This window comes from Ostrea edulis, chromosome 10 (assembly GCF_947568905.1).
Source record: "Ostrea edulis chromosome 10, xbOstEdul1.1, whole genome shotgun sequence".
Lineage (NCBI taxonomy): Eukaryota > Metazoa > Mollusca > Bivalvia > Ostreida > Ostreidae > Ostrea > Ostrea edulis.
In genome coordinates, this window is record NC_079173.1 from 19,533,176 (window position 1) to 19,547,925 (window position 14,750).

The 14,750-nt window shown below is 33.2% G+C and overlaps 1 protein-coding gene across 1 annotated transcript in view; it reads right to left on the reverse strand.

Moving 5' to 3' along the window:
* LOC125665251 (cadherin-23-like) overlaps positions 1–10,334 on the reverse strand; it is a 34,791-nt gene extending 24,457 nt beyond the window's left edge. The window contains exons 1-2 of the mRNA XM_056152167.1: positions 10,040–10,334; positions 102–179 (exon numbers count right to left, since the gene is read on the reverse strand). Coding sequence (XP_056008142.1) covers positions 102–179; positions 10,040–10,109 — 148 coding nt within the window. The 5' untranslated portion in view covers positions 10,110–10,334. The remainder of the gene's footprint in view (positions 1–101; positions 180–10,039) is intronic.
* Between the last annotated feature and the right edge of the window lie 4,416 nt (positions 10,335–14,750).

Genomic DNA, 14,750 nt, shown 5'->3' on the forward strand with positions numbered 1-14,750 from the left:
AGAACTGATGAACTCACCATACACCAATAGAACTGATGATCTTACCATAAACCAATAGAACTGATGATCTCACTATACACCAATAGAACTGATGATCTTACCTGTCCCAAAAGTGTCTATCCTGTCGTCCTTTCCCTTTGGGTTGCCCTCGCCTCTGACCCGATTACTGGGACATTGTCCTATAGCGAAATCAAAATATACACATCCTTGTGATGAATGCAACAAAAATCGTTACCTTTTATATAAAAAGATCTTGTGTAATATTTTACAATAATTAATCCGACTTAACTCGATATGAGTTAATATTTGTTGTTCAGGCAAAGAAGCTTAACTCTCGTAATCAATTAAATTTTTTAAATTATCCCGCCAATACCTATTCTGACACGTTCCCCTTTCTAACCCCGGTATTTATATTGCACATGCGCTACTTACTAGTCCCTTTTGAGTTCAATGTTGACGAAAACCCAACATTGATGGATTGATATATTGATTGAGCGAAAACATTGAGTGAATCATTGATTGATTAAAATATTGACTGACTGATTGATTGTTAATACTGCAACATAACTATTCAAAAGTCGTTCTAGATCATGCATTTCATCATTATGATAATATATACAATACTGATGTTTATGTATAGTTGAAAAGTGAAGATAACGAACAGTGATCAATCCCAAAACTCCTATAAGTAATACAAAATAGAGAGTTGGGCAAACACGGACCCCTGGACAAATCTGAAGTGAGATCAGATGCCTAGGAGGAGTGAGCATCCTTTGTCGACCGGCCACACCCGCCGTGAACCCTATATCTTGATCAGGTAAACGGAGTAATCCTTATTTAGAATACGTGTACCAAAAACGGCCGAAAAATCAGTATGAAACAGCATTTTACCCAATGATAGGTTGTACTGGCAAACTAGATCGTTATAACGACCATAAGATTTGCGAAATGCTTACTTTAATTGAGACTGTTGAAACCCCTGTAACATCAACTTGTGGGTCAGTAGTCTGCCTTGATTTCAAAACTGATCACACACAGAGCAAGCTCTTACGTATCAAATCATTTAGGGGATATAAACATCATATGCAGGTGATGATGAAATATTGCTACGTAAATGTAGGAAGTTGACGATGGAGAAGCTGAAATCATCTCGTTTGTCATAAAGTAGAGTTGTTAGTTTGCCGTCAATATCTATTGTCAAAAAAATATCTAAGTATGAAGCAGACGTGGGCGAATTTGTGGAATCTTTTATTTCGAGTTTACCGGGATATATCGAATCGACATATGAATGAAAATTATTACTTTTAATTGGAAATGTTTTATTAAGTAAAGCAATAACAAACATCGCCAATAAGTGCTTTTGTTCCGTTCTGTTGAAGTAATTGTGCTATAACCAAATTGCAATGCCTCCATTAGTTATAGTTTACAGGCTTTTCCTTGTCTGACATTACTTAATGATCGCCGCCACTCATTCATTTTACGTAAAATTAAGTATGTCATCAAATTGACATAAAACATGAGAAAGAAAAAAACATGGCCTGTATATCTGGTTAATTTTCTATGTTTGCTTTCGGTTTTTAAATTCATAAATAGTGTTAGTTTGTTGATTGCAGTAATTGATTTTTTTGTATCCATTGATCTATTCAATTAGTGCAAACTATTACATAATGTGCAGCGATACTCATAAAGAGATAGCTGTTTTACTTTATTTCGATTGAAATCATTATATGAATTTATAGCCAATTCATGAATGATTTTGGTATGCATAGTTCTGAATTGTGTTGATTTGGGATGTCTTAAATCACTTGAGTCTATTCAAATCACTGGATAACACCAGGAACAAAGACAACATTTGTGCTCTGCAGACATATATTGAATTTGTTAGGTAACCATCAACAGCTAGGGATCTGGAAAGGATTATTATACAGTATTACCGTGAAGCACATTATAACACAAACACGCAGTCGCGCTGTCTCATACATGTACATATGTAACGCCGCACTGTACCACAACACACCGCGCAGTACCATAACCCACCGTGCTACAGTACATGTCTCTATTAAAGTTGGAATCCTAAATGATTATGTTTAGATTGCAAATAATTCTGAAATTTGCTTTGGACTGGATTTGTTGCCACCTTGCTGAGGAAAAAAAATAACACGGGGGGGGGGGGGGGGGGGGGGCTTTTTATGCAAGTGGCCGTAAATCCATTATGCTCGCAAAAATTATGATGTTTGTCTAACTTTATAATTATTTACAACTCGCTGATTATAAAAGTCTGACCTTCATTTTCTCGATCTATTTACATTAATTCCATTTAATAAAAGCAGAAGCTTTCGTTATCTTCGACCCATGATAATATTGGTCATTTGGAGGGATGTCGTTTATTGAATGTTGGCGAATTACCTCCACAATCATGGACAAAGACCGGTTTCCGTGGTCTCCGCTAAGATTTTCTCAGTAAAATTAGTAACGCCCAGGAGCTTCTGATGACCTGAATTTGCTCTCTGTGCCCCCCCCCCCCAAGGAAATGAGTGTTGCTAAGGAAGACGGAACAGATAAAGAATAAGAATTATTAATGTAGCTAAGATAACACAAAAAATCGGAAGAAAATACTTTACTATGATTAAAATCTAAATTGTGAGAACAACGACATCTATGGGTTAAGAATGGAAAGAACACACGTACTTTATACCCCCCCCCCCCCCCCCCCGGTGGCAAAACGTCATTAACGCACATTTACATGTAAATGTACACATAATACAGTGTATGTGTGTACCTACAACAGGGGGGGGGGGTGTCACATGTATGTATATAACAACGACAATTCATATCATGATTTTAGTAAGTCAGCAAGTTGTGTTTGATATATTATTTTTTTTAAGTAACAGAGACTTTGTGACTGCGCATGCAGCACTCCAACCCTGAATGGGAAGGACTTCTACATGTAACAGTTTATTTTTTAAACTAAATACTTGTATCTTAACATTTAGATTAATAATGAGATGACATTTTAATTCCATTCAAGCATAAATTGTCTGTTAGTCTTTTAACTATTTCATATGTGATAATTTCTGATACTATGGGTTGTAAACTTCACCCTAGTTTTCAGTGGTTCTGTTTCAATCTTTCTTTTCCGCTGTACATATGTACGAACTTTCACATAAACTCATCCCAAATCCTTTATATACACCGGGCTCGTTCGCTTTAAAATTTAATGTGATACATAAATAAATATTGTACCAGGTGTAGAACTAAATTCAAATTCAGTTATCTTAAACCTACAAATGTAGGCTATGTTTGGGGGAAATTGTTGGAAAAAATTATTTTAACTTTTACTATGTTGTTTCGGGGGGGGGGGGGGGGGGGGGGTAGGTGGGGGGGGGGGGGGGGGGCTTTTCTTCTCTGAATATAAAATTTGAAAAAATTCAAGACTTTTATGATTCTTTTTTTTTTATTTCATTTTTTTCCCTTTATAAATATTTTTCATGGCAAGTTAATGATTTTAAAATACTTATACATTGGTATGAATGAAGTATATGTAACAGTAGATTCTGTGGATGACTTCCTACCCTCTCTGTAATTTCTGCCTCTCTTGTCCATGATAAACCTTCTATTTTGCAAAATGATGACCTCCTCATATCATTATTGCACAAAATATGTTCCGTTTTCCGTTCCGTCTTCCGTTTCATTTTCCGTTCCGCGTTTTAGCAACACCCCCAGGAAATTGTCCAGAAAAGTGACTGACCTACGTGCCTTTTTTGACATGCACTTTTGTTACTCAGCCTTGACTACAGCTAGACATCACAGCTTTAGATGTTTATGTACCTAGCAAGTTCAATAATGTCTGAAAAGCAACGCGTTATATTCAGACCAGGTCATCTGTAACCCTGTTTAATTTTTTTTTTTTAATCCACTTTAAAGATTGACGTCATCTCCAAACAACACAATTCAAAACAGTTTCTGAATAACTTTGATAATTTATTCAAGGAAGGTAAATACACAATATAATTCAAATTCATCAAAATTTCACAGCTCTTTCTTTATAAATACCCCTACTTATAATTTAATAGCAGACCCTGATATAAATCATTTAGTAGAAATACAGAAAAACCAACTACTGTAATCAACAAACAAAAATAATTATTACATCTAAAAGCCAAAAGCAAACATAAATAACTGATTTTTTTTCTTCTTGATATGTAAGTGGATTTTACGTCATATGTTTACCTGAGAGACCGATCATAAAAGAGGGCCTAACAAAATAGCGTTCGTATACTCATATTAATGAATTTATGGCAAATTAGTTTCATATTGTATAAATCAACATCAAGGGTACTTAACTATCCCTAGACGCAAACTCAGGTGTAACTTCCAGCATGAGAATAGGTCTACCATGCAAGAAAAAAAATGTTGTTCTGTTCATGCTTATGTTGTATTGGCACTAACAGACACACCAAGTATAAACGAATCAATCTTGAGTAAATTTTAAGAGCAAAAGGGTCATTCTTAAAACACTGTAGTTGAATAGCAAGTATTATGACCCCAGTTTTTCGTTTTAATTTCCTAATTCTTCTTCAATGTAGCTATCAAAAATACACTTCCAAAAAATTTGCATCACTACAAATCTCTGGTGCGAGCCTCTTTAATCGACCAAAAAAAAAGAAGAAAAAAAAAAAAAAAAAAAAAAAAGCAGCCAATTATCACGTTATCGGATTGTAGATAACACTGCATTATGATGTTTTGTGCCGTTTAAGGATGTACTAGCTGTCAGAAGAAAGGATGTAGACTGTGTGTGTGTGTATGTGTGTGTTTAATTTTTCGAATCCTAGGTGTGAGAAAAATTTGGTTGTCGACGCAAGGCTATAAAAAAAAGATAGGGAAACAATGCCGATGTCCACGTACTTTTCCAAAAAACAGTGAGACAGAGACCCAGTTAAACTGCGAGAAAATGTTTATATTGAAGCTAGGCACTGCATGGTACACAGTATATACATTCTGTTCTGGTCTTCATCTTTTCACAAAATACACCCCCCGGCTCCAACTGATCTCGTAACAACAAATAGTTGTGCCAGTTTCTGCAAACTATAGTAGATTTACCAAAAAAAATGAAAGATCGAAAATAATTCAACTTGCTCCCACTTCCTAGATCGTGTAGATCACGATTTAAAAAGAAGAAAGAAATGATATTGATTTATTAGAATAAAGTATTGTGATTTCTACTTTAAATTTGATTATCCTTTTATTTATTTTTCGAAATACACAGTAGGCCTAGTTGTCAACGATGAAGTACAGTGTATGTATTTTTCTAATCCAAAAATAAAAAGTAAGTTCGCAGTTTATTAACGCCAATTACAGATGTTAGTAGTCTTACCAAATAGTGTTTAGACAGCGACCCGTGTAACGGGCATTCTGACTATTTAGGAGCATTCTTATTCCTTTACATTTATTTATACACACACATGATATTTGTGACAAATTTCCGATTAAACAATTAAAATCTAGAAATATACAATTAGAGTAAAGAGAAACCTTATTAATTCATATAACTATTCTTTATATAGATATTCAATGTAAATTTAATATACTTGTGTTATAAATTAAGAAATTTTAAGGTTATTTACTTCTTTAAACAAACTAAAATAAAAAAATAAAAAAACCTGGATATTTTGTGATTCTCGCAAAGCCATTTACATGTCTTTCATATCCTAGTAATTTTAATTCTTTTTCAATGAGTGCAATGCAAAACCACTGAGCCACGCAATACCTTTGTACGATAGTTTAAGGTAGTACTCTACATCGTCATAATGGCTGACTTCCTTTAAAAACATGGATGAAAAAATCGATATCAGCAATATAAAACTTTTACTTTTCCATTTAAATACCTAGCTGAGTAGCTCAGTAGGTTAGAATACCGACTGCTGAATTGTAGGTCGCAGGTTCGAGTCCAACAGGGGTTTTAAATTTTTTTCAGATTACCTTCTACTAAAATTGTATTTTTTGACAAAATAAAGTAAATTTGAAAATTTTCAACTTCAAAATATTGTTGTACATATCCTTCAATTTTCATCTACATCAAATTTCTCTGGTGTAGCATACCTCCTTAAAACTCTAACCAATATCCTTTGACTTAGATGTACTCATGTCAAGGTTCTATATACAAATAATCGAACAATCTTTTCCCGACACAAGCCAAATGGCTTGGTGAAAAGTACTGACACTGAATCCTCCAAAATGGAGAGAGGATGCAGCCTTTTGTCATAAGAGATTGTCAGGGGTAGAGCATTTGGAGTGAAGTTCAACATATAGCTTATTCTGTTATTTCATTTTCAGACATTTCGGCTGTTTGGAATATTTGTGGCCAAAATATAAAGTTATGTGAACAAAACATAGTTCTTTGAAGTTTGCAGAATGATTTCCCCCCTTCAGATAACAGAGACTCATTGCAACTACATGAAATAGATTTTGACCCATACCCCTATCACAATCTGACAAACCTTGTAGTTGAAATGGTAAACTTAATTAAAATGAATTCATTGTATAAGGTTAATCACATATATTTTCATCACAATATTCTCGATCACTGTTCATTACATGTACAGTGTATCTTCACTTTTATCATACTAGTGATATTAAGAAGGTATCACTATGAAAACCAAAAAAGTCTGTATTTACTCACGATAGCACCATTGTTAATGTTATGGCCAATTTAACTTTCTACAAAACATTTTTCCGGATTTTTCACTTCCACATTTTCCCGGATTTATTTGAATATTACATATATCCGGTTTAGTTTGAATTTTACATTTTTTCGCAGGTGCACGAGCTTTAGTTCAATTTGCCAGCCATGAAGATTTACTAATCACCTATGCTGAAAGCCCCACATGTTTTCCTATGAGAGAAACTTCAAATATGTGAATAACATACACACAAACACGTAAAAATGGGCTTTTTCATTATTTTAATATATCTATAAGTGTGAATGATAGAGTGAGAAAGTACTTAATTATTTTACATGTTTTTTATATCATCCTCCAGAATTAGGATATAATAAAGAACTTTAAGAACACGAACCACCAGCTTGTGTCTTCATTAAAATACACGACGGTTACATATATTTGGATACTTACTACAGTTACTAGTGAATAATAAAGATGTGCATTTACTATGAAGTTGACTTTGAAATGGGGGTATCAGAACAGTTTATGTAATTTAGAAGGTTGTCAATGCCTATAAATATCTTTTCAAGGTTTATGTGAGCTTTACGCATTATACAAACTCGGAAGGATCTTAGGACAAGGGTTATGCTGGTCTTATATTAGGAAGAACTTATGGCGAGGCCTAAATTCAAAAAACGCTTCGAAAAATGTACTTAGGACTATTGGTTGGTTTGTTGGTTGTCAATTGTTTAACGTCCCTCTCGAGAATATTTCACTCATGGAGACCTGACCATTGCCGGTGAAGGGCTGCAACATTTAGGTCCACGTTTGGCATTTATGGCCTTTGAGCAGGTCTTATCTGAATGAGAGGAAAGAGCGTTCGCCCCGCATGCGGATGGCCGGGGTTCGAATCCCGGCCGCGACAGACCTAAGTCGTTAAAACAGGTAGTGACAGTTCCATCGCCAAACCATTACCAAATATGGAGCGCTGCAAGGTCAAAGAGTGCATTGACTGTTCGTTTAAAGCAACCAATTGTTCTGCATGATACAAATTACTTTGGTTTAGTTATTTGATTCTAGGTGTTATAGAGATGTTGATTGGTAGATGGACATTGGTCACTATATAGTTTATACCGTATTATACAGCATAAACTGGTTAATGCCATTGATTATACGGTAATCAAAGTTGTCATCATACAGAGTTGCAAAACATTGCCGGGATATCACTTCCCGATTTCCTGATTATAAATGACATTAGCAGAAATAAATTGTAAGGTATAAAGTTATTTTTTTGGACAAGTTTACGGTTTTTATTTTATAAACAACTCGGGGTTAATTGTGTGCTTTGTTTGTTTGTTGTTTTACGTCGCATTCGTAAACGTTTCACTGACGTAGAGACTTCATCAGTCAAGCTTAACCTGACCAAAACCAGGTTTTAGAATAAACGGGTCAACAGTAGCATGTTTTGACACGCACCCTGCCGAACTCCTGCAAACATACATTATTTCAGTGATTTCACCCATCAAAATTTAGTGTGTCACATTTATATTTGTCATATTGATTGTGATAGCATAATTCGGTTAGCTAAAAAATTTATAAATGACTATTTTTTCCATATACATGATCGGACTATCAACTAAATTTACGGAAAATATGCATCATTGCTTCGGTTTACCGGCTGTTTATTATTTTTATTATTATTCAAAACCCCTTTAAATTGATATAGTGTACCTCGATCACCCAAAGAAATGTTGAAGTAATCTCTTAAATAGAAATTTAAATGAAATATCTATTGATGAAATTAATTCAACGGGACTGGCTTACTTGGTTAATGATATTATTGACTACCTGTCACAGACTGTCCGCCTAAATATAATTAAATGGGAGGTCTACATGACTCCGGGATCAAAATTCAATAGAGGAATAATTGATAAGGTTACGCGGTATCACAGGAAACGATGTTTACTTACAGAAATAAATTTTATTTGTGAAAATTCACGAGGTTATGAACTGCGACACTTCTCGCCGTCATACGTCATGAAGCGCGTGTATTTTTCGAAAATGAAATTTATTTCTTATTTTTACATTTTACTTTCATTTCTGTGGGAATATTTCCAGACCTTAAAATAGACGTACTATATTTATCACGATTTACACGCGTATTGCTTACAACTGCAAAGCATTCATGAGGAAATGGTATATTAAAGGTGAAATAATTGGAAATGTAAATGACCGCACAGAATGGAAAACAGGTACCACAGGAGGAAGGGGGATATGTAAGTAATTATGACTCCTTGTCACGTGGCTATGTCACATTAATCAAAATCGCTAATCTTTGTTCGTATATCACTATTAAACCTTATCTAAACTGCACGTTCTGTTATGCAATATTTTAAAAGTTAAATCGAAATTCAAAATTTTATTATTTGATGTATTTGTCACATTAGCTAAAGTGTAGATATTTACATGGATGTAGTAGGATACGTTTTGTTTTTTAGAATATCAAATGTTTTGAAGTTAATTAATCAGCTTATCGGGTTTCAAGAATTACAAAACTTGGAATACGCCTGAGAGTTTGTGATAGAATATGATTTTGGTTTAGAACTGTATTTTGAACGTGAGTGGTGAGAATTTTTTTTTTTTGAGTACTGAGTATACAGAATAATAAATACTGATAACAGTGTCTCCCAAACTTTTCTCTGGGTTTTTAATTTTATTTTTTGGCTATTTTTAAAGAGTTTTTTCTTCTACACATGTACACATATCATTATTAACTAAGTATATAAATTGATTAATCAACATAAAAAATACACCATTATAAAAAATCGTACATATCTTTGTTGGGGAATATCTTATCTTATTATTTTTATCCAGGATTTATTTATTTTGTTGTTGTAAATCTGGGACAAATGCTAGGCTTACTAACATGAGAAACAGATTTATTGACCGAAACGTTGTTTGTTATGGCAAATAAATATGTCTCATATTTGTAAAACAACTTACAGTACCAACGCGTAAATGCTATTTTTTGATTGTAAAAAAATTAAAAAAAAACTCCTGGAAAGAAAAGGCAAATAAAAAAAATTTTTTTTTTAAGAAAATGAAATAAATTAAAAAGCAACCAAAAATAATTAAAAGAACATAAGCAAAAATACAAAAAGTTCTTTGTTTTGTTGGAAGTGTAAACATGTATAAATGTGAACTTGTTTTTTCCCCTTCTTCTTCAAAACTGAATATGTATGTTGTGCAACAGTTTCATTACCACAATATATTATCAAAATATTATGGAACTTCATAACATTTTAACTAAAGGTATAACGCTTTTCTGAGATGAATGAATCTCAATTAAGACAAAGTCGAAAGGAAACAAGACGACTTACCTCGGATATCACGGTATAAAATGTGAAAAATGAAACAGAAAAGCAGTTTGGTTTTGAACACAGCCATCATATACAGAGGTTTATCTCCCACTGCTTTCAAACCATCCGACCGGAGATTGACATCCACAGAGGGGGGATCGTATAGTCACGTGTCACTGAAACCTTGTACTGGTTCATAGTGACGGAGTATAAAAAGAGTTGTACCTGTGTTGCTTCAATTGTGAATTTTCATTTAAAGAAGTGTACTTTAAGTTTATTTACCATAAAATTATCCAATGAAGAGGGGATGTTTAGAATACACCGTGCACATTGTTCGTAAAACTTAGTTTATTCCGATTCAACTTTAGAACTCCGTCTTATCATTATTGTTCTTCTGACGTCAACAGATGAAACATTTAAAATACAAATAATAGTTGATGACTGTTTAGCACTGATGTTCATATGAATTATGATAAACACAAAAGATGTGCACAAACAAAATATGGAGAAACCAGTTCTATTTGTAAACATTACAAACAACAATCTAAGTTTCTTTACATGTAGTCCAACAAATCTGAGCGAAATGAAGCAAGAGTTCATCAATTCCAAACAAAAGCTCCGTAGGGTTATTCCACATAACATTTTAGGGTTCAAAATTGTATGTGTTTATATCGAATTATACAATAGCGGATCCAGAAATTTTTCAAGGATGATGAAGTTTCTACCATTGTTTGTGCCTTTTCCACTCACGAAGGTGTGTTTGTGTGTGTTAGGGTTGAAAAAGACCAATTGCGGTAAAATGACCTTGTTTTTGAAGATTAACATTCAACAAGGGGGGGGGGGGGGGGGGGGGTTGCAACCACCGTAACTCCCCACCTCTAAATCCACCCCTTGACTTCTGAAAACTATCGTATTTGTTTTGCGAGAATGACGGATTACGCATAGGTACATTCGGAAACAGAGACAAAGGAGAGGACAAATATCTGGCATGTCTATCAAAAAACACCAGAGTGGCAGAACCAATCATTGGTTTAGAATTCCATTTCTGATGATTACAAGTACATTTTCGTATATGCATAAGCGACATATTTTGCTCTATCTCAAGGAATGTGTCGATTTCAATGAAAGAAAAGTGACATGGAAGAAGTTTGTTTGTCAATATCTTTAAAAGTTTTTAAAATACAATACTTGGTAAGTTTCTCGTTTATTCGCAGTCTCGCGTTATAACACGAAAAATTATTGTTTTTAGCTACGAAAATCAGCTCAATTTGTTTTCGTTTCTGAGGGAGAAAAAAATCAATCGAAAATAATGTGGGGGTGTTCCTATCCATTGACTCGCTGCCTAACATAGCTACAAACGAAATAATTTGAAGCTGCGAGTTTTTGGGTGATATGGGGATTTGATGAATATTTGAAGGTGTGTTTGGACACACATATAGAAAGAAAATACATTAAGGAATCTTCTATATTAAATTTCTGAAACATCGATGCAAGAATACAATGATATCAGGTCTCAACCATGCGCACCTTTTGGTGCGTCGTAAATCGAAGGTTTTTATAATGGTTGGATCTGTTGCTCTCTGATCTGTCCCAAGATTTTTTTCAGAGAGCTACAGTTCTGCACTAATAGAACATATAATTAATATACAAATTCTATATTACGAAATACCCACTGGTAGATTATTGGTATTTTAGATTATTGATCAGATAAGTGGTATTAACTTCCTTTTAATTTGTTGTACAAATGTGCATTTATCTTTAATCATATGCTGCACACCGAAAATATATTAAATACACAGGACAGAATGACTAAGGTATTCGTTTGAAGTAAACTCTTTCTTCCAGGGTGATGGACTAGAAGTTTCTACACTTCATGAAGCGTCTTAAAAATGCAAGCATCTATTTTTTAAAAAATATAAAATAGAGTTCTTTATTTTACGAGATATACTTGCATTTGTGAGTTGCTCGGATTAGTGGATTGACGCGAGTAAGAAGAGGAACACAAATTTTCCAACTGGGAAAAATTAAATTTCTATTTGATGAAGTGAAAAAAAAGATACTTTATTAATAGGCTGTCTAACGTCGTTGCAAATGCAGCGAAGAACGAAGCGCAGGAGAGTATTTGTAGGAAGATACGAAGAACGAAGCGCAGGAGAGTATTTGTAGGAAGATATATGCGTGTTATTCGCCCATCCCCTCACGGACAGTGGATGATATTAGGAAGAAATGGTCTCCCTATATTAGTGACATCTCAATTGCGCCTGGAGGTTATGAAAACCGTCGTCGCTTAAGTAAACTAGCGGGTTAAAAACTTCTCTAAATATCTTTTCAGTTTCTCTGAGCTGTTCACTTCAATATCACGACTGTCGCCTTGTTTATACAAACTTAGGATGATCTTCGTGTACATGGGTTATGCTGTCCTAAAGTGAGGATGAAGTTATGGCTAAATTTAGGAAAGCGTTATGTCAGCTTTCACTAACTTATAAAAGCAGAGAGAGAGAGAGAGAGAGAGAGAGAGAGAGAGAGAGAGTCGGAGTCGTGGAGAGAGATCTCCAATATATCTTATTAGCAAACACTGGTCATTGTCAAAAAAGAGTGGATATATATGCTTACATGTATATAATTATTGTTGATATTAATCTCAAGGATGGGGTTGGAGATGCCCCAGGACCCAGGACAATATGTCAGACTTGCAGAATGGAAAATACTCAAGTGCATTATCGTAGAGGAATTCCGAAAACAAGTGCATTATCGTAGAGGAATTCCGAAAACAAGTGCATTACCGTAGAGGAATTCCGAAAATTAGTGCATTATCGTAGAGGAATTCCGAAAACAATTGCATTATCGTAGAAGAATTCCGAAAGCAAGTGCATTATCGTAGAGGAATTTCGAAAACAAGCGCATTATCGTAGAGGAATTCCGAAAACAAGTGCATTATCGTGGAGGAATTCCGAAAACAAGCGTATTATCGTAGAGGAATTCCGAAAACAAGCGCATTATCGTAGAGGAATTCCGAAAAGTTAAAGTACGTTTCTGATACACCCTCCCCCCGTCGTCATATAAGAATACAAGAGGCACAGCAGTTTACAGATTAAAGCATTGATTACTAGTTTACATTTAACAATTCTATTTACGTTTAGCATTTCTACATTTACGTTTAACATTTTTATATTTGCATTTAACATTTCTACATTTACGTTTAACATTTCTACATTTACATTTAACATTTCTACATTTATGTTTAACATTTCGACACTTACATTTAACATTTCTATATTTACGTTTAACATTTCTATATTTACGTTTAACATTTCTACATTCACGTTTAACATTTCGACACTTACATTTAACATTTCTATATTTACGTTTAACATTTCTACATTCACGTTTAACATTTCTATATTTACGTTTAACATTTCTACATTCACGTTTAACATTTCGACACTTACATTTAACATTTCTATATTTACGTTTAACATTTCTATATTTACGTTTAACATTTCTACATTCACGTTTAACATTTCTATATTTACGTTTAACATTTCTACATTCACGTTTAACATTTCGACACTTACGTTTAACATTTCTACATTCACGTTTAACATTTCGACACTTACATTTAACATTTCTATATTTACGTTTAACATTTCTACATTCACGTTTAACATTTCTATATTTACGTTTAACATTTCGACACTTACATTTAACATTTCTATATTTACGTTTAACATTTCTATATTTACGTTTAACATTTCTACATTCACGTTTAACATTTCGACACTTACATTTAACATTTCTATATTTACGTTTAACATTTCTACATTCACGTTTAACATTTTTATATTTACGTTTAACATTTCTACATTCACGTTTAACATTTCGACACTTACGTTTAACATTTTTACATTCACGTTTAACATTTCGACACTTACATTTAACATTTCTATATTTACGTTTAACATTTCTACATTCACGTTTAACATTTCTATATTTACGTTTAACATTTCTACATTCACGTTCAACATTTCGACACTTACATTTAACATTTCTATATTTACATTTAACATTTCCATATTTACGTTTAACATTTCTACATTCACGTTTAACATTTCGACACTTACATTTAACATTTCTATATTTACGTTTAACATTTCTACATTCACGTTTAACATTTCGACACTTACGTTTAACATTTCTACATTCACGTTTAACATTTCGACACTTACATTTAACATTTCTATATTTACGTTTAACATTTCTACATTCATGTTTAACATTTCGACACTTACATTTAACTTTTCTATATTTACATTTAAGATTTCTATATTTACATTTAACATTTCTACATTCACGTTTAACATTTCGACACTTAAATTTAACATTTCTATATTTACGTTTAATATTTCTATATTTACGTTTAACATTTATATATTTACGTTTAACATTTCTACATTCGTGTTTAACATTTCTATATTTACGTTTAACATTTCTACATTCACGTTTAACATTTCGACACTTACGTTTAACATTTCTACATTCACGTTTAACATTTCGACACTTACATTTAACATTTCTATATTTACGTTTAACATTTCTACATTCACGTTTAACATTTCTATATTTACGTTTAACATTTCTACATTCACGTTTAACATTTCGACACTTACATTTAACATTTCTATATTTACGTTTAACATTTCTATATTTACGTTTAACATTTCTACATTCACGT